Raw genomic sequence first — 25,368 nt, forward strand, 5'->3', positions numbered from 1 at the left:
AACAAAGATGTGTTGAAGGGGCCAAGACTGACAAAAACCAAGGAAGAAATACTAATAAAAAGCTTAAAATCCGTAGTTAAAAAGATAAAAAATAATAAAGTTAAATCCTGGTACGATAAAATCAAACTTAACAAGAATATGGCATCGGTAAATAAAATATTTTAAATTTAGATGAAATTGTCATTGCTTTAATTGATTTTTAAAAGGATATTTTTCATTATGAAGGATTATTTAGTCGTACTCATTTGAATCGTCTGTTCATGTGATCAAGTTCTGTGTCAGAACGCCCGCTGCAAATACCTGCTCTTTGCCAAAGTCAGTATCTATGTATGATTAGCTTAGAACTGCATGCAATTTATCCACGAAATGGGAAGTTCTGTAGTTTGTAAGTATGACAGTACTTGAATTTTCAAAATTCTTGAGGCTTGTTATAGTTTAACTTTTCACTCAAGCTCTCGTGAACGACGCTCAAAATTTCTTTGTCATGACAATGAAGGTATCCTCTGTCGATAAGACGTTACCTCAGTCGTACCATATATAGTCGATCGCGCGCTATGCAGTTTATTTATAAGTGTTACTGATTCAAGCACAAAATGCCATACTTTCTTATATTTTGTATTGATTTTTTTGTTTGTATTTTTTATCTTGTATGTTTAATTTTCGTTACCAATGAAAATGATAATGGCCCACTTAACCACCTGTATAGTATGTAACTACTATTATAAACACTCGTGAAGCTAGACGAGCAAGTACTAATCGATCTTCATGAACTGAGATCTTCACGTGTACAGAGTGAAAAATGGAAAAGGAATCTTGGATCCCAAAGCGATACATCCTCTCAGGTTTGATCTTTCTAGGTTTCTTTAACATGTATGCATTGAGAGTCAACTTAAATGTGGCGATCGGAGCGATGGCTAAGAATCACACGATTTTGCTCAACGGACATGAGGTTGAAGAGGTACGTAAGGTCACTTTAGATTAAGCAGGTTTAGACAGGTGGTTTGTTTAAGTTAAACCCCCGTAACGAAAAATCAAACCCGTGAAATATTTGCCATCATATTTTAGGCATATCTTTCACTCTGTAATATACTAATACTCTCAAGATGAAACCGTTAAATTTTTTAGAACCAATGGAAATAATTTTGAATAAACACGCGTAAGATTGTAATTCAATCGCAAGAAGTCAGTAAAAGTAATATCAGTCTTTTTGTTGTTTTTTTTTTGTTTTGATTTCCTGCTAAAATAAATCCAAATAGATACCGTGCGGTTTATTTTCGATTTTTTCGTCACTGGCTCCTTTTTTTGTTTTAGAAAACTGTTTTAATTGATTTATGACATTAATACGGACTGTTCAATTTACCACAGTTTTTTTTCTGGAGCAATATTATGCTAGTGAATCATTTTCCCTAATCCCAGTTAGACTAAGGTCAACTGAACAAAAAATAACATATGATTATCCTTGAAAAACTTTGTGAAAAAATGTACAAATTTGCACAAATTAGTAAGTTCAGTAGACCTCAGTAGACCGTAGACCTTAGACCGTAAACTTTGCACTAATTTGTAGAATTTTGTTAGTTAACTTTTTCATGGATGTATGGTATATACTCTACCACGCATTGACAAAAATTGTATTCACTAAAAAGAGATGAAAATGCCAATTCGTTCTCGTTTTGATCTAAATACGACGGCTTCTTTATCTTCGGTTGGTTGTGGAAGGCCCATGGAATGTTCGACTAATAAACTAAATACTTTAAATATTGTGGGGGAAAAAACTGGAGAAAAAGACTTATGTGGATACGACGGGATTCGAACCCACATCCGCCGAGTCAATATGCAAAATAAACCTGCACCTACCACTGTGTGCCATACCCCCGAGACATCCGCAGAGCTGAGGCGGCGTATGGACTTCGGACCTGACGGCGATTAAATCCTTCTGCCCTTGGGTGTACGAATTACGCAAGAAAATGTTCTAGCCGAAGTATCAGGGGAGAGACCAGCCGGCCCCCAGACCATATCGGCTAATCCCTTGCATCTCTGCCACGCACTAGGTGCATTGTTTTGAAGTTGAAAAATAAACCTAGTCTATATGGTGCATTGTTTTCATGGCTATTGTTGTGCAAATTCTGTAAAACCGTGGTCCAGTGGGAAAAACCTGGACTTTCGTGACATTGAGTCATGCCCGGCCTTCGGGGTGAAGACCTGGATGGGTGACCACTGCGGTAAGATATACAAGATTTTCCATTCGCAAGATTGTATTTTTAAAATACTTTTTTTTTTCAAGGAAGCTGAATTTAAATGGAGTTCGAGATTACAAGGTATTTCATTTCTTTATTTTATAATTTTTGTAAAAAGTCTGATTTCTTTGGTATCTTCATTTTAGCCTTGCATCCACGATACTTTTGAGAAGTGTCCATTAGATTTTTAGAACATGAGTAGAATCATAAGATTTTATATAAAAACTACAGTTGTTTTTAACACTTCACAGGTGTCGTGCTTGGCTCTTTCTACTATGGTTACATCGCACTCCAAATAGTAGGAGGAGGTCTGGCGATCAAGCTGGGAGCGACTCGTCTTTACGGCCTGTCGTTATTCACGGCATCTTTCCTCACCTTGCTCACGCCCATGGTAACGAGATGTAGTGTTTATCTGTTGGTAGTGATACGAATAATAGAAGGACTTGTCTTGGTAAGATTGATAAAGAAGATTACTGCTACCATCCATCCATCCATCCATCCATCCACCCACCCACCCACCCACCCACCCATCCATCCATCCATCCATCCATCCATCCACCCACCCACCCACCCATCCATCCATCCATCCATCCATCCATCCATCCATTCATCCATCCATCCATCTGCTTGCCTGCTTGCCTGCTTGCCTGCTTGCCTGCTTGCCTGCTTGCCTGCTTGCCTGCTTGCCTGCTTGCCTGCTTGCCTGCTTGCCTGCTTGCCTGCTTGCCTGCTTGCCTGCTTGCCTGCTTGCATTTATTTGTTCATCATTTTATTCCAATTATTCCAGGGAGTAATGTTTCCATGTAACCACGCCATTTGGAGTAAATGGGCGCCATCATCAGAACGTGCAACACTGCTGACCATTAGTGTTGCAGGATGTACAATTGGTAGCGTTGCTACGATGCCGATCACAGGATTATTAACCATGACGGGCTATGATGGTGGATGGCCATTGGTCTTTTATTGTTTTGGTAGAGATTATATTACCTACAGTATTATGTTAATATTACTATTAGTATATGTAATAGGACTCCATGCTTCTTAATTGGACGAGGAAAATTCTGAGGACTGACAAAATTGGATGAGGTCGTAGGCTGAGTCCAATTTGGCAGTTAGAGGAATTTTTCGAGTCTAATTATTTCTTGATTGGGGAGCATGAAATCCCATCACCTATTAATTATATAGCTGCCTAATTAATCCCATATCAACAAGACCTGTCCAATTAAGAAAATAATTGGACAATTACCTATATGGGATTAATGAGAAGCTGTATAATTACTAGTATTATTTCTACTGACTACTTTAAATTAGACAATCACTTACGCGCGTTTATTCAAAATTACTTTCATTGGTTTTAGAAGTTTGTGGCTTCATCTTCAGGTATTACTAGACATCGCGTGTTATGAATTATATTGGATTGTACATGTGTTACGGTTATCGAATAGTTCGGACATTGTTCTTGGATTCCGTTACAAATCGACTGTTTTTTGGACAAATAATTTAGTTGATTTGTTTAATTAGCTTCCTAAATACAAGCAAAATATCATTTTTCTAACTTGATTGAAGCTTTTCTTACTGCTATATTTAAGCAAAAGTGTCATCAATGTGATGAATGTCAGGGCACGGCTAACTCACATGCAGCAGATTGAATTATAATTTAGCATGCAGGGCTAAACGATGGGAGATCAAGACTGAGTCCACTTCACAGTCGCGGTAAATAACCATATTTTATTATTGGCTCTCCTTTAGGTCTGTCAGGAATGCTCTGGTATACATTATGGTTATTTTTGGTATACGAGACGCCAAGTGAACACCCAACGATCTCGGTAAAAGAAAAAGAATACATCGAACAGACTGCAGTCAGCGGAGAGGAGGTGCGTGTGCGTAGGTAGCCTGTGTTATATGACCTTATATAGTGAGTTCAGTCGGTGTATATCACGTGCACACTAAATGGCTGATTCCATCGTAAATTGCCGCTGACAACCGCACGTTCGGATCACGTGATACCAGTACGAAGGGCGCCTTTTTAAATAGAGGCTTTGCACCATCACGTGATGGCAGCCATGGACAGGAGGCAGGAACACTTGAATCTGGTTCAATCTGATTTACATAAGAAAGAATTCAGTAAATCAGGGGAAAAGGCTATATATGATTGTTGTGCCTCCTGTCATGGCTGCCATCACTTTACCACCATGTCAATAAACAGCATTAGGTTATACTAATAATGATTTGTTAGTCTAGAGTCTGAACAGTTATGCCATACCAGTATTAATCCTGCAGTACCCCATGTCTGATATTCCATTCGTTGTTATTTTTTCAGTCAAAAGGCGAAATACCATGGAGAAAGCTTCTGACATCACATCGAGTATGGGCCATAACTGCTGCTGCTTTCGCTGCTGACTGGGGATTATACGTGCTTCTGATCTGCATGCCGTTATACTTACTTGACATCGTACACTTTGACTTACAACAGGTACGTTATACTTGTATCACGTGATCCACTTTGAGGCCAGGTCACTAATTTGTCAAACCATTGATTCTTAGATGGGTTTCGTGGCAGCCGTACCGTTCCTGTTCAAAAGCTTCTCATGTCCTTTTGGTGGCTTCTTATCGGACTTTCTGTTGCGTCGTGGATTTTTGAGTATATTAGGTGCAAGGAGATTGTTCTTTACTTTAGGTAAGAATAAAACCAATGATTATTTCCAATGAGCATTGTATGGGCTCAGCTTGGCTTAACGTTGTCCCATTTCAGACCACATGACTATTCCCTTGAGTATTGTATAAGCAATAGACCCATTCAGCTTCGTTCAATGCTGTTATATTTCAGACCATATGACCATTACCTTGAGCATTGCATAAGCAGCAATAGACCCATTCAGCATGGCTCAATGTCGTACTATTTCAATCCCCCATTCTAAAAGTCTCCGATTAAATATTTTTGATCCCACTTAGGTGCTACTACTTGTATTTACCTCCTACTCGCCGGCTATACTAAAGACTCTACTCTGATAGTATTTTACATCGCCCTGGCTGGTTTCGCATCAGGCCTGACGTATGCAGGTTTTCATGTCAACATGCTAGACATCGCTCCACGTAATGCCTCAATTATCATGGGTTTATGTAACACTGTTGGTGGAACTACAGGATTCATCACACCAATGATGGTGGGATTCCTTACTAGAGGAAAGGTTCGTCCGCCTTATATATAATTATTGCACCCTCGCTAAATTATCGAATACGTGTTGTCAATATTGCGCGCGCTCGGTGAACTGTCGAATACGTGTTGTTAATACTGCGCACGCCCGGTGAAATGTCGAATACGTGTTGTCAATACTGCGCACGCTCGGTGAACAGTCGGAACTATGTTTTACAGACTGCGCACGCTCGTTGAGCTGTTGGAGCCATATTGATTTAATCTCGTACCCAGAGGCTTCGTTTCTTCTGGCCTGCGGCGAAGAACTAGGGCTCTGGCATAATCCATATTTTGGCGCAGTGCGCAATTTTCGGAAAGTGAGATATAAACGATCAAAATAAGCGAAGTAAAAATTAAATCGAACTCAAAATCAAATTAAAAATTATAGCACGAATTAAAAATTGGGGGGAAAAAATATTTTTAATTTTTGGCAAGTATTTGAACGCATGCGCTGTTATACCGGAAGTCCAAGAAATCCTGGTCTCAAAAAGTAGATTATGCCAGAACCCTCGTTCTTCGCCGCAGGCCAGAAGAAACGCAGGCTCTGGGTACGAGATTGATATTGATTATACTGCGCACTCTCGGTAAAACGTCGGAACCTTGTGTCAATACTGCGCACGCTCGGTGAACTGAAAGAACCATACTGCGCACTCTCATTAAACTTCGGAATCGTGTTATTCATACTGTGCAATCTCGGTAAATTTACAAAACCATGTTTTTAATACTGCGCATGTTCGGCGAGTTGTCGGAACCATGCTTTTTATTCTGCGCTCGCTCGTCAAACCGAAGAAACCATGCGAGAGTTTTACATTTCATATAAGTATCCCTAAAATCATAAGCTTCTCTGAACTAATACTACTGATAATTACTGAAAGTGAAACTAAGCTTTTTCTAACGTTTTATAAATTATCTTATCCCGTTATATTTCTCTTGGATTCCAGACGGCGCAAGAATGGAAGACAGTGTTTTGGATAACACTGATGATCTACATTTGTTGCACGAGTCTATTTTGTATATTTATAACAGATAAGCGACAGGAATGGGATAAACCCAGCTACGAAGTGATTCCAGAACTATCATTCTCTACTGTAGAACTAGACCATGAAGATTCGCTAGAGAAGAAGAACGAAAATGAAAAAATCGGAGATCCAGGTCAAGAAGACTCTGTGGAAAATAACGGTGAAAAGGATAAAAACGAATAACAAGCACACATGTGGACGCTCACCGATAAACTAATCGTAATACCTTGCTTTCCTGGAAATGGAAGACTGAACTTCATGTGTGTAAAAAGATAAAAATTAATATTCTAATTTCATTTTTAAAAATATAATTTTTGTGAAAAGTTTAATATTTTTTATATACAAGAATACGTAGAGGTTGTGGTGTAATACCACGAGCTGTCTGTGCTTGTAACATACGCTCTTGCGCAAGTTGTGTGTGTGTGTTTTTTTTTGGTTAACGGCAATCTTTTTTTAACAAGAAATTCAGGTTGTGTGTATGTAGTATTAATGTCATGTTGTTATTTATGTGTACACTGAATATCTGACATGTTATTGTAAAGAAAAGTGCCAACAAATACGGACAAAGAAAACATATTAAGTATTATTTAAAAAGGCTGACAAGCACAAGAACCAACAGAGGTTGGCTTTCATTGTCAATAAACAAGTCATAGCACAGCTAAGAGTGATGTGTGGCTGGGAAGTCCAGGTCTATATATCTAACCCTGATCTGACACAAAAAATACAGCGCTGACTTAGTTTTTGCATAGAAGGATTATAGAACTGTACGCTTTAAAAAAGTACAAGTTTTTTCAGTTTGCTTTTGTATAAATTTATTGAATAAATAAACATTGCGAACGTACTTTGCCTGCTGCTTGCTTGATTTGACTGTTAGTTAATTACGTAAACAATTCCCCCTCCCACCCCTCCCCCACTAGAAATTCATTTTTTAAAACGATTAATATTTAGCACAATTTTTAGCTTGTTCTTTAGATTTATCGTTACCCTCTAATTTAAGTCATTTTAAAATTGAAAACAAATTATTAATATTTTTTAAAAGTTTCACCAATGTAGGCACGGATGAGCACGGGTTTCATGTTTTGGCAGGATCACGTGATAAGTATTTACAGCTGAATGCTATTGTGTTACTCTCCTCCAAATAAGAATACAATTCGTCCTTAAATTACTTTTAAAACTGCTGCAAAGTTATGAATTTCGCCGCTGCTGGACTCCTAAGTCTCACTGGTAAATCATATTCAGCTTAGTTCGCTGTATTTTTTTTTATCAAGAAGCTCTATAAATGAGCTTATCCTAAGATTGACTTCACGACCACTCAACACCGTTTAATATGCAGAATTTTAATCGTATCTTTTGTACTCTAACTTTACGTTTTCTTGTAAAATTATGACAGTGTTTGCTTAGATATTCATTTTAGATTTATCTGTTTGGTTTTAGTTTAGATTTCATTAAGTTTATGTACGAAATACAATACAAAAACAATAGATAATTATATAATGAAGTAAGCCATGCATTATTGAGAAGGGTTTAATACCTATTATATAACATATTAGAGTATTGGTTAAATCAATGATTAATGAAGAAGCAAAAAAAAAAGCTTCCTTCCTTGTGGCATGAGATTAGTTATCTTTTTAGGATCCAAGTTGCACTACCTCAGATATATTATCCAGATATTATATAGTTATATACTATAGTTTCATTGAAATAAATATTAATAAATGAAAACACAATAGAAATAATAGCTCCATAACTTTCATTGCATGGAAATAACATCAAATCTTTGGTTAAATTGAAGTCAATCTTCAAAATGTTTATAGTAGAACATATCAGAGTTAATAGAGGAGAACCCTCTTTTAACTCTGAACACATATAATATATGTTTTGTAATATATAAAGTATGAGTGGCCGTGTTGTATCGGATATATGACCACGAGGCATAGCCGAGAGTTTGTATATTTGATACAACATGGACACGAATACTGTATATTACTTATCAAAAGTCTAGGTTAGTTCCTTTGTGTTTCGCTAAAATTTTCAAAATTAAAGTGAATTTGGCCAAGAAAATCCAACTTCAAGTTTATGCAAATGAACACAGTTTTGTATCAGATTTACGACACTCTTCACGGTCGTGATTTCTGTTGTGTTTTCCTCATGAATTATTAATGAGTTTGATAAATGATGTTTAATATAAAGCCTTTTCACTCACATGAGAAGGCAGCCATGCATATTGGTGTACCAAACAATAGAAACTTTCTGCACAGTTTTTGCATAAAAAATAGAGTTCTATCCCCAGAGGATACAAAATGTATTGTTTTGGTATGCCAATATGGCCACTGTGATGTCATGGGAAAATGCTTTATACATCTACACTAGGTTAAATAAGTAGTTTATAATGTTGACATATGTGATATAAATCTGATACGACACGACTGCTCATATTGTTAACAATACTTAAATATTTCTATGTAATTTCACCAAAAAATGTTTATCTTACATCAAAAATCACATAAACACAAATCACACTAACATGTCTTGTGATATTTAAGTTAATATTGTGTAGTTCTAGAAATTATCAACAACCTCCCCCCCCCCCCCCCCCCCCACAGAGGAATTTTTGTAAGGACCACCTTCCCCCTCCACCCCCCAAAATTCCAATTTTCTTCCATACAAACTCTTTGAGATGACAGGGAAGGGAGAGGGGAAATGTAGGGTAGGTTTGGAGATGACAAGTAAGGCAGGGGTGATGGGAGGGGTGGTGGATTGTAAGAAAAAGATATCTTTAAAAGCCATATTTTTACACTAATATTGTATTTTGTCAGGTGTGTTAGTATGCCTGCTTCCAGGCTCAGCTAGAGAACTCAAGGCAACTGTCAGCATGTCTAAGATCAAAGGAACTGTTACCTTTACACAGACATCTGACCCCTTAGCCGAAACAACAATGAAACTAGACCTGGACGGTTTGACGGAACTACTTAACTTACGTGTCCATGAAATACCGATGATCTATCAAGGAGGTGCAAGCTCAAGTTGTAATTTAAATGCTGTTGGACAAATATTTGATCCTACTAGTTGGAACACAACGTCTGCCTGTACAAATATGAACCAACAAAACTGCGCTGTTGGAGACTTGACCGCAAAATCTATAGCATTTGAAGCAGCAAACTCAAAATCGTCCTTCAAATACCAAAATCTTCCTCTAAGTGGTAAAAACAGCATCTATGGTCGAACACTGCTCTTTACAACCACATCCCATGTTCCTAAAGCGTGTGCGATTATCACTAGCACCGAGCAAGCTTTTTATGCTGTAGCTTATTTCAAAGGTCCTGTCGCTGGAACGGTGCATTTCAAAGAGGAAGGTTCAATGATCAATACCTTGGTCACTGTCAATTTATTTTATGTTAGTGACGCCACGATCTCGCAGAAATATTTCTTGAAACTCCACGTTAATCGTGTAGGCAAGAGAATGACTTCTGACCAATGTGCAAACGCGGGAGCAGTTTTAAACCCGGACTTACAGACTGAATTAGGTGTATTCAACGTTAAAGAAGCTACATCTGGACGCTCAAGTACCCAAATAGCCGTGAATGTCGCCAATCTAGCTGTTAATGGTGCTAATACAGTAATCGGTCACTCCCTACTGTTGTATTCTGTCGACAACCCAAGCAAACCAATAGCCTGTACAAATATTTTAAAGTTATTGCCAAAGAAAGCCAAAGCTGTTTTTACGCGTGAAGATACAGATGGTGTAACTGGCACGTTTGAGTTCTCGCAGACTTCTCCTTTCGATCCCACGAATGTTAAGATTAATATCAACAAGCTAGGTAACAAAGCAGAAGGCTACCACGTCCATGAATATCCGAACCCCAGTTACAAGGGCATTACTGATAATGCACAAGCGTGTAGTAGTGCAAATGCTGGAGATCATCTCAATCCTTATGGGGTCGTTGCAAGTTCTAGCCCCGCTTCAGGTGAGTACACTTATTATTTGCCTTGAATTGGGAGCTAGAGTTGAAAGGCTCCCCTATACCTCAGAGTGGTATAGTATAAATAAAAATCGAAAATGAAACTTCAAAACGCACTGATTCAAGAGGCTTTGCACCATCACGTGTTGGCAGCCATGACAGGAGGCAGGAACAATTGAAACTGCTTTACATGAGAATGAATTCAACTCTCTCCTAATTTTATTGATTCCCTCCCCACTCGTGCAAGAAGGATCAACGTACACCTTCGTTATTGTTTGTCGTGTGCTAATTGACAAAACGCGAAAAAATTCAGTTTCCCAGGGGGGAAAGACTGTATTGTTGTGCCTCGTGTCATGGCTGCCATCACGTGATGGTGCAAAGTCTCTATAGAGCGTGTAGTGGTTACAGAACTTCACCACGAAGAGGTCAATTTCGATTCATTATGATTTTAAAAATTCCTCAGTCTTCATTTTACTCCGATGAAGGGCCAACGTCAATATTGTTAAAAAACTTTTTTTTACACGATGGTTTCCTTCTAATTCACACTGTATCCAACACACCCATGCTGTCGAAATTGTAACCACTAGTTTTTATCTGTTCATCTGTTCATCTTTTTATATTTTCTTTTACGTTCATATACATTCGTTTTATATACAAGTTTTTTTTCTGTTTCATTTTTCTTTGATCTCGTTTCTTTTTGTCGTATTTCAAGTGTTTCGTTTCGTTTGATTTTGATTTTTTGCTTCGTTGGTTTGTGTTGTTTATTTTGGTTCATTTGCTTTATGTATATAAAGTTAGTGTATGCCTTTTTCATTTATTTTGCTTTGTTAGTTTTGTTGTGGAATACGACATGAAAGGTCAGTTTTCACATATCAAGATCTGTTATTTTTTCAAGGTACGTTTGATGAGTACGAAATCGGTGATCTATCTGCAAAATACGGCACATTCTTGAACAAAAATGATCATGATGGCAGCTACACTGATTATAATCTGCCCTTGTTCGGTAATAACAGCATAGTGGGTCGCTCAATTGTCATTCACAAGCTTAAGAAAGACGGTAATAAGAGGTGGGTATGCAGGAATATCGATCTGGACTTGGATGATGTTGTAAAGATGGAAACACGGAGCCACTTTACTGGGCCTGACATTCTAGGAGATATAGTTATGGTAAGTACATATTGGTTAGAGTAATAGTATTATATCAAAAAAATAAATAAATAATAAATTAACTTTGTTTATAGAGGATAACACTTGACAGTAATTCAACTGATAAACTTGTGGTCCTCTGTTAACGTCTCTAGTTAATTAGGGACGGGACCGCCATTAACGTGGTCATCCAAGCCACGCGAAAGTCTAACCATTTGCAGATGTAATTACAAAGGCAGCACCTTCTCCTCAGTTATTTTAAGACCCTGAGTGTTGGTCCGGCCGAGGCTTGAACAACGACCTCCCGCACAACAGACCGACGCTCTTACCAACTGAGCTAACCGGGTGGCGGTCATAGTCATGAACATAACTTAATTTAATGCAGTATTAATAATTCTGTACTTTTTATTTATAAATGAATCCTCTTTATAATTCAAAACTTATTGTCCTTTCAATTTTGTTTGGTGAATGCCTGTCCTTATACATCAATTTTTTTATCGGTTTTCATTACCTCTGAAGGCTAACATTATTTCTCCTTGATTACAGACGCACTACAGGAGTATCGATAACAATGCTGCCCCGTTCGATACCACTTTCTACCTCGACTTAAAACATGTCAATGGAAAACAGGTAAAACACTGAATAGTAATAAGACTAAAGAAGATGGCGTTGGTGGAACGGCAAAGGTTGATACGTAAACGCAGCGCATTCACAACTAGCAAAATAGATGGCAGCCATATTGGATGACAAGAACGATAAAATTCACTTCAAGCAATCATGTTGTCATCCAACATGGCTGTCAGTGAAAAGATTCGACAAATCAGAATGGGATTAACAGTGGATTCAGCAGAGTGGCTCTTCTTCCACTGGATTCCAATTATAATTTATCAGTTGATTTGATTTTGAGAGGGAGGAAAAACGGAGAACGCAGATGGAGAAAAAGCACAGGAGAGAACCAACAAACGACTACTCACATACGACACCAAGCTCAGCGGGACTCGAACCCGGGTCGCATTGGTGAGAGGCGAGCGCTCTCATTGCTACTGAAGCCACCCGTGCTTCCATATTCATTTGTCTTCTCTTGAACATCCGTTAAATAAAGGAATTATACTCTAGGGAATGACACATTGTCTGAAATGGGAAAACCTAACGCCAAAGGCTAAGAGGTGTATTCAACTTTCAATCTTGATATTTCAGTCTTATGACCATAATTGGCACGTGCATGATAATGCAGTGGGTGATGACATGAACAAAGCCATGAATGACGGCAGATGTGAAAGCCTTGGACCTCATTACAATCCATTTAGTGTTTTCGTAGAGGTAAGTGACGTCGAATGAATAACACAGGGATCCCATCCATACATTTCTGTCTAACGTGGAAACACAAGTTTATTCATTGTTTTTGTGTTTAGGGGAACTACAAGACAACCTGTACGTCGAACAATCCTCTTCGTTGTGAACTCGGAGACACGTCGGCTAAGACTGCGACTTACAATCTTGGTTCTGGCCCGCGTTTCTATACAGATGTGGACACGCCTTTGTTTGGTGAACATTCAGGTAACTGAAGCGAGTCACTAGTCTTGATTACGGTCACTAAGAATCACTTACACGGTACGGTCACTCAGAGTCACTTACACGGTACGGTCACTCAGAATCACTTACACGGTACGGTCACTCAGAATCACTTACACGGTACGGTCACTCAGAATCACTTACACGGTACGGTCACTCAGAATCACTTACACGGTACGGTCACTCAGAATCACTTACACGGTACGGTCACTCAGAATCACTTACACGGTACGGTCACTCAGAATCACTTACACGGTACGGTCACTCAGAATCACTTACACGGTACGGTCACTCAGAATCACTTACACGGTACGGTCACTCAGAATCACTTACACGGTACGGTCACTCAGAATCACTTACACGGTACGGTCACTCAGAATCACTTACACGGTACGGTACGGTCACTCAGAATCACTTACACGGTACGGTCACTCAGAATCACTTACACGGTACGGTCACTCAGAATCACTTACACGGTACGGTCACCCAGAATCACTTACACGGTACGGTCACCCAGAATCACTTACACGGTACGGTCACTCAGAATCACTTACACGGTACGGTCACCCAGAATCACTTACACGGTACGGTCACTCAGAATCACTTACACGGTACGGTCACTCAGAATCACTTACACGGTACGGTCACTCAGAATCACTTACACGGTACGGTCACCCAGAATCACTTACACGGTACGGTCACTCAGAATCACTTACACGGTACGGTCACTCAGAATCACTTACACGGTACGGTCACTCAGAATCACTTACACGGTACGGTCACTCAGAATCACTTACACGGTACGGTCACTCAGAATCACTTACACGGTACGGTCACTCAGAATCACTTACACGGTACGGTCACTCAGAATCACGAACGTCTGCAAATAAGACTGAATATTTGACCATACTTTTCTTTCCTTACTGGAAATCCACTTGTTTGTTTTCAGTTGCTGGTCGTGGTTTCGTGGTTCACTCAGCACACAAAGGTGCGCCACGTCAGGGATGTGCTGATATCAATCCAAATACTACCCTATTCAAGGAGAAGACTTTGAACATTCTCAAACCCGCAGACCCTTTTTCACGGTGAGTGAGAGACGCGACACTTACAACAATAGAATGGCTTTCGTATAAGGAAACGTGCAGTATTGACTTTCAGCACCTACACGGTACGGTATGCTAAAAACATAAGAATGGTTGAACATATGGTACTGATTTACAGCACGTACACGGTACGACATGCCGTAAAATTGAGATAAAATTGGTTATCGTAAGAGTGGGAAATGTACGGTACTGACTTGCAGCATGTGAGTTTTGTTGCTGTTTGGTTCATCCAATCACAACTAGTCACGATAACGGTAAAATACGGTACAGCTACCTTATATGCTGCTAAAGTAGGATCGTTTCCTACTCCAGCATTATTGCGTGCAACGATTTGCGTCGAGTGATATAGCTCGCAACATCGATTGCATTAATCGTGTGTGCGTAGCTTATACATAAGCCTACATACAGGCTATTTTTGTCAATTAAAGACAAAAAATCAAAATTGACGCTTAATTAATAATATTCAGGACTATATTAATACTCTACGCTGTTTTTCTAGAGCCGACTTCATCACCAAAATGGCGTCAGTCCTTAAGGCGGATAAGTGGAGAATATTCTACGTCAAGTATACCGCTGACCTCAAAGTATCTAGCTCATCAAAGTGTTCGCGAATTTCGTTTGGCATCTTTGGTAAGAAAGCCATTAAATATTTGTGATTTTTTCTTTTTGATTTTTTTCTTGTCTAGTGGAATGTATATCCTTTTTTTAGGGCAGGGACGTGGCTTATACCATTTGCGAAAGGAAACGTCTTTTGTTTAAATAAATAGAGAGAATTTCGTATGCGTGGTGAGACCAATGTGCACTTCATAGCATAGAATATGAAACATCCAATCCAATCCGAAGGGTATGGTACTATAACACCTAAATAATATTTATTGTTATAACACTTTTAAAAATGGCTTCCATTCTGAACCAATCAAAAAGCGAGAAAAGCCAAACTATCCAATTACAAACATTTTTGAGAGAAAGGTATGGTAATATAACACTGAAATGGCTTCCATTCTGAACCAATCAAAAAACGAGACAAACCAAACCATCCAATCACAAACATTTTTTAAAGAGGGGTATGGTAATATAACACTGAAATGGCTTCCAGTCTGAACCAATCAATAAGCGAGAAAAAGCAAGCCATCCAATCACAAAGTGTTTTTGAGAGACAGCCGAAAATATTTGATATATCGGGTGTAATACGTTACCTCACATCTACATTCCTGATGGACGCATTATTTTGGTTTATTGTCAGGTGATGATCAAGCAAACACTGCATTTGATACGACTGTTAGGAACAATCCAGAGAAACTAAAACCCTACATGCCTGATAGTCGATGCAGTAAGTATTTCTTAACCTTTCTTGTAGAATTCTCTTTTAAAATTCAACGAATTCTCATCTTGAAACACAAAACAAACGCGTAACGTCCGCCATGTTGATATATTAAGCAAATGCTGCAACCCAACACGGCGCCTTTTTTTATTTCATTCTGTTGTGAAGACCTATAACTGTTGAGTGTCGTAAGGGGGACGAAAATAGGTATCTACTTGACGACAGCAGCAGCAGTAGCCATGACAACGCCGTTTGTCTCATTTTGATGTAAAGGCACGGCTGCCTTTCAAGATGGCGCTGTGAAGCAATATTTTTTTCACAAGTTTATAAATTAATAGTTTATTTGTTCCTGATATTATCTATTGCATTTTTAGATCATTCTCAAGGACTACATGTTCATTTATTGCTTTTGACCACCGCTGTCTTAGTTTGTATTGCTGCAGTTTTTTAAATAGGTAAATCTATATTAATCTATAAATTGAAGCAGTTTCTTAAATAGGTAAATCTAGAAAATTAATGTAACTCACAACATATATATACTTCACCAACCTACCCGCACTAACTCACATGGTAACACACACACACACTGCACCATCTTGAGTAAAATCACGCGTAAGGTCACGTGTCGATCACGCGACAGACCACGTGATCAGTCACGTGATCAGTCATCACACGTATTAACATCTCGTGGTGGGTTGCATTTCAAGATGTATTCTAATAGTTATCTTAATAATTCATCTAGGATTTGATGGTTTGTGTAGTTAGTAGTTAGAGCGCTCACTATGTTATTCCCTTGATTTAGTTGGTCCCCTTTGTGGGATTCAGCATATTTATCCTTCGTCCATTTTCCACTTCCCTTTCATTCCTTTCTTTCCCCCCAATCTTTATTTTTAGTTTCTTTTCCTTTCCTTTCCCTTGCCTTTCATTTTCCATCCTTTCTCTCTCCATCTCTTTCCCTCATAGACCAGTATCCAGAGTAAAAACATCTCATGCTGGGGACTTTCTTTTATTAGTACTTCTAATCAGCTAGGATCTCTAGTATTTCATAAACTTCAAACCAGCTAGTGACACAATATCAGGAATAGACTCTACTAGCTTATGCAAATTACTCCTTCTTTCCCCGCAGTGGGAGGTGAGGGGACAATAAATGGTGCAGCTCAATAGACCTCCTCGGCTAGGGCGTAATGTTTTCCCATTTCAGACCACGTGTTATTCCCTTGAAAGCAAGATTCTTTGGTTGAGTTGTATCCATATTCATGTGTCTTCTCACGTGCAACCGAACGCAACCATTGAACAAAGAAATGATGCTCTAGGGAATGACACTTGGTCTGAAATGGAAAAAAAAATGCGCCCAAGCAGAGGAGGTTTATAGACCATCCTTAGAGAATTAATTCAGTTTGTGCACTTATTCAACATGTGCTAGATTTGTAACCTTGACCCAATGAAACACACTATTCTACGTGACCTTTTATCTATCCTACAGCTACTAGTGCTAGGGTTCCAGGCCTGTTAACGAGGCCGCGTCAAGTTGGGTCTAGGAAATAATAATGGTAACCAATGGTAACCACACAGTGTATATCAAATCTTTTATAAATTCATGAAATCTAAAGGTAAACGTTTTAAAATTAAAATGACGAAACAAATAAAAATATTTTCAGTTTCGAGAGAAACAGTTCAAAACTTTCATCCACGCTACGCTTACTAGAGTACTACAACTCCCAAGATGCAAATTGTGCTATTTAATAACTCTCTCAACGTCCGGGGTTCCTTTGGTGCATTGCTATCGATTCTTGGTTATGACGTTTAACATGACGTCGCCACATGGGTGGCCATGTTGGCGTACAAGGTGCATCCTCCAACATGGCTACTGTTTGTTGTTATATTCACTCAGTGGTTACAGACCAAGATAGATTTTACTTTTCTTACCTAATTCCCTTCCCCCTCCCCCACCTAATAAAGTATAAGTAAGAGTTTTCGGCAAAGTGTATTTTCATGCAGCATTCCGCTGTCTCGCAGAATCTTATAATATTAATGTTCAGTCGTGGTGTAGATAGGACTTGGATTGGAGCTTGGATTGGACTATGGAGCCAAATCTGAAACAAAAAAAAGATATAAAAGTTAAAAGAAATCTAGACTCTTACTCATTGGAAGTGCAACAAAAAATCTGACTGGTACAACAATTACCGAGGACAAGAATGCTCTTACCTTTGCAAGACCAAGAGACTCTCTGGTTCCAGTTTGTTCCGCCATCATTTGAAGAATGCACTCCATGTGCAGTCCCTAAAATCAAGAGGAAAACCCTGTCAGCAGAAAATCATGGATTTTCGACGCGCTAGACCTATTGCATGTGACGTCAAAGCAGATCAATTTGAAGGACAACATGGATTGGAAAAAACGAGGATTGGAAACCTATTGTTATGTTCTCCAAATTGAGCTGCATTCCGACGTTCTGCAAGGAATCTATTCCAGGGTTTCAATCAGTTGGTAAATGCCACTATCTGCCTGGAATGGTGGTCGAACACTGACTGACCATTATGTGCTGACAACCAGATTGAACTTGTGATTCCGTCAATGAACAGGAAAGCACTTAAACCAAGCAATTTCTCTTTTACCCGATCTTTGGAAAATCAGTTTTGAGGCCTAAAAACTAATTTCCAAAGCGCAAATGCTGCATATAGTTATAGCCTATTGATTGCGTAACTATTATCTGAGGGCCATGCACCAATAGAGCGGCGTACCAAACTAGCAAAAGATGTTCAACATCTAGCTCTGTTCAGCGAGCCAATCAAAGGCTCGGGGATTTGATTGGATCTGATTGGTCGATAGTGGAGAAAAAGCAAAGAAGAGCACGTGTTTCAAGATACAGTTAACGCGAACAAGGGGTTAGTCTAATTGATTGGTATCCCAATTTCAACTACCGACTTCATTTCTATTGCAAACTTGCCAATGAGCTGGTACAAAATCCACACGAGACTGGAAATGACGTTTATTGATCCCAACATATAGACAAATAGTCCCGCAGTCCAATCCACAGGGGGCCCAATTTAGATAAAAGTGAATGGCTCCCTGCGGTCCAATCTATCTGCCAAAATTTACCCAAACGTTTACAAATCAAATCATTTTGAATAATTCTTACATCCCCAGGTGATTCCTCCAGCGTTGGCGGCCAGCCTGTCTGCTGTCAGGGGAGTTGAGGTCGTGGTGTCTGTCACAACAAGGTGGTCAGCAGATACAGCCATTACTGCCCCACTCACAGCTTTCTTAGACGTGAATTCTTCGCTGCTTATCACATCCCACGCCTTGTTGATGTCTGTACCGCTGCGAAATTTGAGTTTTCCATCGCTTCCTCCGACGCCGTACAGACTGTCAGTCGTGGGGTCGTAGTGGGAGATGTGCTTGATGGAGAAATGAAGAGCTGTGGGGAAAAAAAATGCGATGTAGAGTAGGCTTTTTATTGGACAATGTAGGTCATGTGACCAAGTAACGTATCATTACCTTTCCATGACAGGCCATCGCTTGAGTAGTGGCAGCTCGACTCGACAGTTTTCCTGTTTTGAAAACAAATGACGTCATATTGAGATAATCCAGACGTGTAACGTGATTGATTAACATGCGCCATATTGGAGGGCAAATGTAATACTCTAGTACTCCAACATGACGTAGGCGATCACATGACTCGTGCCTATGCTTCGTACTATACCTGTCCATCCCAGTGTTGCAGACGAAGATGTCGTTAAGCCGCGGGATCAGAGAGCGATTTGGAATGTCTGTGGGCACTAGAAAAGAAATCAGCGACACTGTTAAAAACCAATGTGTCTAGAATGGTCATATATATGGACTGTATAGCGGCTGCCAGGGGCGCCTTCACATGCTTTCAGTTCGATCCCGTTGAGCTGCGCCACTGCTGTACTGGTGGTTGCGCGATTATAATACTGTAGAAGACAGACAGATTCTTCACTACCCATGCATGATATATATATTAGCTATTAGGAAAGTACTTGTGTCTTACCAGCGGGTGCAGACGAGGTAGCAACACAACCATAGACCTCCAGCTTCAGTGCAATCTCGTTCTCAAAGTCCACAGGAACCAAACGAAGGTACTTGGCCTCGACATCGAACGGTAAGGGAACAATGGTTGACTTCTCGCACCCCTTGTTGGCTGAGAATACCTGTAATATAAAATGAAACCACTCGCATTGGCTATCACTAGATATTGCTTTAATTTGTTTGGCTATAATTTTCAATGATTTATTTGTGCCGCTGATTTTGATCAGAGGGAGCCAGCAGACAACTATACTCACACATGCGCAATGGAGAAAACAGCTAAGTTGGTAAGTGGATGTGCTCCGATATAATAAAAGAGCCGGGTATCATTCTCCTAAGCTTTTTGGATTTCTCGAGACACGTGGCCTTTATCTTAAAATGACTTTAAAATGGAGCACTTATCTCTGTCTGTGTGTGTGTGACCACCAATTTTAATTTTAAGACACCAATGGTCTGACTAAAATGTTTTCAGCTGACCTTCACTTTGCTTCCTTCTTTGACAGCATTCCAGAAAGCACCGTTCTCGCTGTAGTACAGTTTGAAGGCCTTGACAAAAGCATCTGTGCTATTACCAAACACGTCACATAGTCCCTTTGTCACGAGTCGGCGAATTTGGAGCCTTGAAGTAAAATTGGCCTGCAAGTACTGTCTGCGATCTTTCCTGTGAGCAAGTAACAAGGTAAAGTAGTACGTTAGACAGGACGCTTACTCGCCCATGACATTATAGTGTGGTTTCTTGCGCGCGGCAACCATGTTTTAGGACAAAGTATGCAATAGAATTTTTCTCCTTTGGGAAATGAAATCTCTTGTCATTTAGAAATATCGTATTGTTCCTGTCCTCCAACATGGTGGTCGTGAAACCCCTATATGTTGACACTGTGGTACTTGCTTACTTGAAAGCGTTGCTTGGCTTCCACGCTCCAGGGCCATTGAGTTTGGCGTGGTGTGGTTCGTTGCCAGCAGAATATGATGAAGCAGAAAATGCGCCACCAGTAAGGCCAATAGCACTATCACAGGTAGAAACTACAAACAAACAGAATAAAAAATATGAAAATATATCTATCCACGTAAGCCATATAACATGAAAATACAAAATGACGGACCATCTTTTGCGCAAAAAGTTTTACAGCTATGCAAACTTCAAGGATAATTTACAATTGGTTTCTATAGCAATAGTAAATGATGCTACATGGTATGCATGAGTTACTATAGTAACAAGCAATAAATATATTGATAAATGATAATGATAAATATATCGTAAACATAGCTTGCAATAGTAACCACAAAAGACCTAGGGGGTATTACCATTAGGGGTAGCACATGGCGTAACATAACCATTACGTAACACATGACATAATTACGGGTCGTCATAGCAAAACCAAATGACATAAAGGTTACCATAGTAACAATGACTGACGTACAAGGTCTGTAGATGACGCTTGTGGTTGTCAAGGAGCTGGTTTCACTGAATTCCTTGTTGGGGCTGGTACAGAGTGGAGAAGATCCATTTGCAGATACATCAACATAGAATGTCACGTACTGCAGTTCTCGTCCTGTTTTTGGCTGAGAAGTGTCCAGCGTGACTGTCAGGTTAAAATTGATCTCCTGTGTAAAGTTTATTGCGCCAGTCTGAAACAAAAAACAATGAAGAAGGATTTGCTATCAGTGTTGTAGACTGTTGCTTTAAGGGTTATCTTTCTGTACGTCTGATAGGGTGGTTGTCGTCGATTATTATACTCCTATATAGGGGTCAGCTATCAACTGGAGAACACGACCCGGTAGACCGAGATAAATGGGGTTGAAGCGTGGATCTCCCGGGGATAAAGACAATGAAAGACTATGAAACTGTCTACACGTTCACTTTGTGTCTTAGACAATATTAATGTAGCTTGCAGAACCGTGACCACTTCAAGCATGTCTTTCAAAGCTGGTTGTCCGGGTAAAAGATTTGTTCAACATCGTTACTGACCTCAAAGATGAGCTCCGAGCCTGATGAAGCAGTTTTGGTGACATCAACGGATCCCGTGTTTTTCTGGAATGACGAATACTGTACGTTCTTTGGAGGTTCGATAATGATTCTTGATTTTTCCACGTGAGCGGATGTCTTTGCGCAGTCGTGATAGGCTCTCACTTGCAGGATCATTGGAGACCTTGAACCACATTTAATGAAAAGATTGAATAATGATGACAGAGAACTATGGATTTGGGGAATAAGATGAAAATTTGACCCTTTGGATCAAGAGCTTTTCAAGGTGAATGAGAATATCAGGTTGAGTCAAGTTTGAAAGAGCGGGACTGGAATTAACCCATTGCCAATTGGTGAATCTGCTGTTTATAGTGTGACTGTAAGGCGATTATCTTCAACTAGTTGCTAACATTAACACTGGCTTACCCGGCATCCATCACATCAGCACCTGGAGATGACACACTGACATGGAGGACAGGCTGTGGTACAGCGATGTTCATGGTACGTATGGCCTGCTGGGCTGCGAAGATGGACTGGTTAGCATACTCTGTACCGATACTAACCCATACTGACTGACCATGAGTGAAACTGGGATGATCTAGTAACTGAAACTATATAATGATACAGGAAGAGATCGGGTGAGTGGTGTCTTAGTCTACGTCCCTTTACCCTGTCCCGTTTGGCTAATTACTGCCCGGTCACCCACTCGTTGTCAATGGTAACGGACATTGATTGACAGGCAGTGCAGTATGTACAGACGGCCTGACTGAATGGACAGGCGGATGGACAGACACAGACAGACAGACACAAACAGACAGACACAGACAGACAGACACAGACAGACATAGACAGACAGACAGACAGAATGACTGACTGACTGAGCAACTGACCTACCTTGACCCCAATAGCCATATCACATGTACTTGGTACAGCAACGTTCCCAAGGTCAATAGTAGCTTCATCATTGATATCAGGGTTATTGACTCTTGAACCCAACACAGCGTTAGAACTCCCAGTAAACTGACCACAAGTCGATGATTTCAAGGTTGTTTCTTTGATCTTCAGGAAAGCAGCAGATTGATTGAACGGCGACTTGACACTGATTTTGATAGGAGTATCCGATGTTAGTGTCATCTGGAGCGACAAGTCCAGGCATCGTCCAGGGTACTGCCAATCACTGGTCTTGAGCAAATTGAATTGGAAACCGTAGACCTGGGATTCAATTAGAATATGAAGAAAATAACATCTGAACAAACAGCTGGAAAAAATCCTTCGATAGCGAATTGACAACTCCAAGCCACTATCTCGTCTTTTCAGCACCTGTCTCATTTCCTTCAACCAGGTATTGGCCACCTCAGGAGGTAAGTCTCCCTCTCCCTCCCATCCTACTTTTACATCCTCCTTTCACGTTGTTATTTTTGAACTTGTCTAGTTATTCTATTCTCTGCTTTTTTCTATTATTATTTAACCATAGTTTTTCTTATTGTTCACTCCAAGAACAATATATACAAGGGAAGTCATCTAGGGACATCACAATTCTCTATTTTAATAGATTCTAAAGCAAAATAACTTAATATACACAAATAAAAGAATGAATATTGAAATATTGACCGTCATAGCGATAGACCAACAGCTACGAACCCCGAAAAATCGAAAATAATAATAATAATAATAATAAAAAGGAATTAAAAAATTTAACTCAATACTAAAACTATCCACGAAAAACGAATCATGAAATCTAAAAGAAATTACTACTCTGAAGATGCCATTAGTTTCTTTACGTTCAAGTAAAAAAGAAGAAAAAAAAAAAAAAAGAAAGAAAGAAAGAAAGAAAAGAAAAAAAAAATTCCAAATTTGGATTAAATAAATTTGACTGACTTAACTCTGAGGGTTTTTAAGGCGCCCAACAAAGCGAGGCCCCACACGGAGAGAGATTTTAGCTATAAAGCTACAAAGTGATGACACGAAATGTGTACTCAAAGTAGTACCAAAGGAATAAGGATGCGTCAAAAAGAAACGAACTCGCTGAAAAAAAGAGTTTTTTAAAAATATTTGTCAGCTTGAAAAAGTTTACAACGAACCATCTCGAAATTGCTAATGAAGTAAGCCGTGGTGTTACTTAGTTTTCATCAAATATGAATGTCACAAAGACTTTATGAGAAAGTTTTTTTTGGATCTTTTCATGGATTGAAAAAAAAAAAAAAAAAAAAATGCGTTGATTAGTGTCGACATAAATTCAATAGCTTTTTTGGAAGACTTAACTGATTATCTTTAACACAAAACGGAAAAAAATCAAAGAAAAAAAATAAGATAATAAACGCTAATCGCATTCCCGAGTTTGAAATTTTTGTTACTTTTATTTCTTTTAATTTTTTGATGCGGTTTTCGATTCTTTATTCGAGTTTTCCTCCTATAGAAACATAAAATTCCTCCCATCTTGTTTGGCGCGCATAATTGATAAGCCTTTCGAAAACTTTTGAAAATACCTTCCAATTAACTTTCAGAAAAAATATATCAAAGGACAACGGATAAAATTGCATCTTTAAAATACCAAGTTCCTTATTTTCGTGGTTAAGATAAGCAGTTTTTATCTTTTTGATAAGAAAGAGTAGGAAATTTAGTTATGAAAACTCAACTCGCTGTCACTTCGAGATCTGTGCGTAACCCTTATTATTCGCCATTCAGAAAGATTTTTTAAAGTAAAAGAAAAATATAAGAGTGACCTACCTTGACCGATAGAAATCCTTGTAGAGCCAGGATTACAGCTATTAAGATGTTTTTCATCGTGATGTTCGAGAATGAAGGAACACTCACTTCTCTTACACCTGTACTTCCCGCTCAACTAAGTGTTCTTAACAACCGAGCTACCAAGGTTGCTGTCAAGTCTCCTCTCTTTAATATTTAATAACTTTAAGAAAGCAAACTTAAATGAAGTTAACTGAATACTAAAGTTGTCCAATCCTGGCCGATATCTTAATATTATACACCTTTGGTCCAATTTAATGCCATCGATTCTTGCCATACATTTATTAATTTTTGGCCCGACAGAATCGTCACAATTTTTTTTTTTTTGACTGATTTATTTCATGATAAAGTTAAAAAATTCAAAATAGCGAATAAAAAAATTAACGTTTGGATATCAATACTATGAAAAAATAACTGACGTCACTACCGATCTTGTATTTACATAACAAAAATAGTGTTTAGATTAATGTAGTATAGTTACTCAACATCGATGATTTTTCTCGGTAAAAAGAAAAAATTGAACGAGGAAAGGAGAAAAAGGTACTGACATATAACGATCGTCCTTCCTTGCGATAAAATATTAGGATATAAAGCAGTGTAATAGTAACGTTTAATGGTTGCCAATTACATCGTAAAGAAAGCTATTTATTACTTTAAACAATTACGCTGCGAGAAACATTCATCCTTTCCCCCTACCTAAATATTATGTCGTTGTTCCCCTAACGACAACCACATCCCTAGACACGTTTATCCCCTCTCATCCATTCCTAAATATTATGTCGTTCTTCCCCTAACGACAACCACATCCCCTCCAACCCATCCCTAAATATTATGTCGTTCCCCCAACAACAACCACATCCCCTCCAACCCATCCCTAAATATTATGTCGTTGTTCCCCTTACAACAACCACATCCCCTCCAACCCATCCCTAAATATTATGTCGTTGTTCCCCCAACAACCACGGCCGAAGACATGTTTATCCCCAGGCCAAACCTTCCCTCAAGATCATCTCATTGTTCCCAATCCCATTCACTTCACAACATTCTACCATTCTCATTTTTATTT

General features: G+C 39.1%; 3 protein-coding genes across 4 annotated transcripts; 2 read left to right on the forward strand and 1 right to left on the reverse strand.

The window, feature by feature from the left end:
* The first annotated feature begins 121 nt into the window (after positions 1–121).
* Positions 122–7,287, forward strand: LOC116295729 (vesicular glutamate transporter 3). 2 transcript variants are annotated; one of them, XM_089028490.1, is made up of 9 exons: positions 122–958; positions 2,282–2,315; positions 2,486–2,685; positions 3,022–3,205; positions 3,984–4,108; positions 4,555–4,707; positions 4,779–4,911; positions 5,187–5,422; positions 6,369–7,287. In XM_089028490.1, the coding sequence occupies exons 1-9, from the start codon at positions 800–802 to the stop codon at positions 6,627–6,629; spliced, it is 1,485 nt and encodes a 494-aa protein (XP_088884616.1). In that variant the 5' UTR covers positions 122–799; the 3' UTR covers positions 6,630–7,287. The 2 variants fall into 2 exon arrangements, with proteins under 2 accessions (XP_088884616.1, XP_088884615.1); XM_089028489.1 differs by lacking the exon at positions 122–958 and having other exon boundaries at positions 1,448–2,315.
* A 276-nt stretch (positions 7,288–7,563) lies between these two features.
* On the forward strand, positions 7,564–17,217 carry LOC116295741 (uncharacterized). Its single transcript, XM_031703650.2, has 10 exons — positions 7,564–7,670; positions 9,263–10,411; positions 11,301–11,572; positions 12,098–12,181; positions 12,749–12,871; positions 12,964–13,108; positions 14,073–14,208; positions 14,726–14,856; positions 15,470–15,556; positions 15,922–17,217. The coding sequence occupies exons 1-10, from the start codon at positions 7,634–7,636 to the stop codon at positions 15,996–15,998; spliced, it is 2,241 nt and encodes a 746-aa protein (XP_031559510.2). The 5' UTR covers positions 7,564–7,633; the 3' UTR covers positions 15,999–17,217.
* Positions 16,538–24,415, reverse strand: LOC116295742 (uncharacterized). The gene is made up of 13 exons (XM_031703651.2): positions 24,285–24,415; positions 22,452–22,769; positions 21,984–22,168; positions 21,561–21,741; positions 21,013–21,220; positions 20,485–20,614; positions 20,069–20,252; positions 19,557–19,716; positions 19,248–19,323; positions 19,043–19,095; positions 18,684–18,962; positions 17,753–17,827; positions 16,538–17,640 (listed from the first exon to the last, which is right to left on the reverse strand). The coding sequence occupies exons 1-13, from the start codon at positions 24,339–24,341 to the stop codon at positions 17,627–17,629; spliced, it is 1,920 nt and encodes a 639-aa protein (XP_031559511.1). The 5' UTR covers positions 24,342–24,415; the 3' UTR covers positions 16,538–17,626.
* Between the last annotated feature and the right edge of the window lie 953 nt (positions 24,416–25,368).

This window comes from Actinia tenebrosa, unplaced genomic scaffold (assembly GCF_029948245.1).
Source record: "Actinia tenebrosa isolate PJP-AT-01 unplaced genomic scaffold, QUT_ActTen_1.0 PGA_scaffold12__29_contigs__length_12842862, whole genome shotgun sequence".
Taxonomy (NCBI): domain Eukaryota; kingdom Metazoa; phylum Cnidaria; class Anthozoa; order Actiniaria; family Actiniidae; genus Actinia; species Actinia tenebrosa.

Coding starts and splice junctions, on each gene's coding strand:
- LOC116295742 (XM_031703651.2), bottom strand. CDS start 24,341: ATGAAAAACATCTTAATAGCTGTAATCCTGGCTCTACAAGGATTTCTA. Junction 19,717..20,068: donor AAGAAGGAAGCAAAGTGAAG/GTCAGCTGAAAA, acceptor TTTATATTACAG/GTATTCTCAGCCAACAAGGG. Junction 18,963..19,042: donor CGATGGCCTGTCATGGAAAG/GTAATGATACGT, acceptor TTTTCCCCACAG/CTCTTCATTTCTCCATCAAG.
- LOC116295729 (XM_089028489.1), top strand. CDS start 2,087: ATGGTGCATTGTTTTCATGGCTATTGTTGTGCAAATTCTGTAAAACCG. Junction 2,316..2,485: donor ATGGAGTTCGAGATTACAAG/GTATTTCATTTC, acceptor AACACTTCACAG/GTGTCGTGCTTGGCTCTTTC. Junction 4,912..5,186: donor GAGATTGTTCTTTACTTTAG/GTAAGAATAAAA, acceptor GATCCCACTTAG/GTGCTACTACTTGTATTTAC.
- LOC116295741 (XM_031703650.2), top strand. CDS start 7,634: ATGAATTTCGCCGCTGCTGGACTCCTAAGTCTCACTG. Junction 12,182..12,748: donor AACATGTCAATGGAAAACAG/GTAAAACACTGA, acceptor TTGATATTTCAG/TCTTATGACCATAATTGGCA. Junction 14,857..15,469: donor AATTTCGTTTGGCATCTTTG/GTAAGAAAGCCA, acceptor GTTTATTGTCAG/GTGATGATCAAGCAAACACT.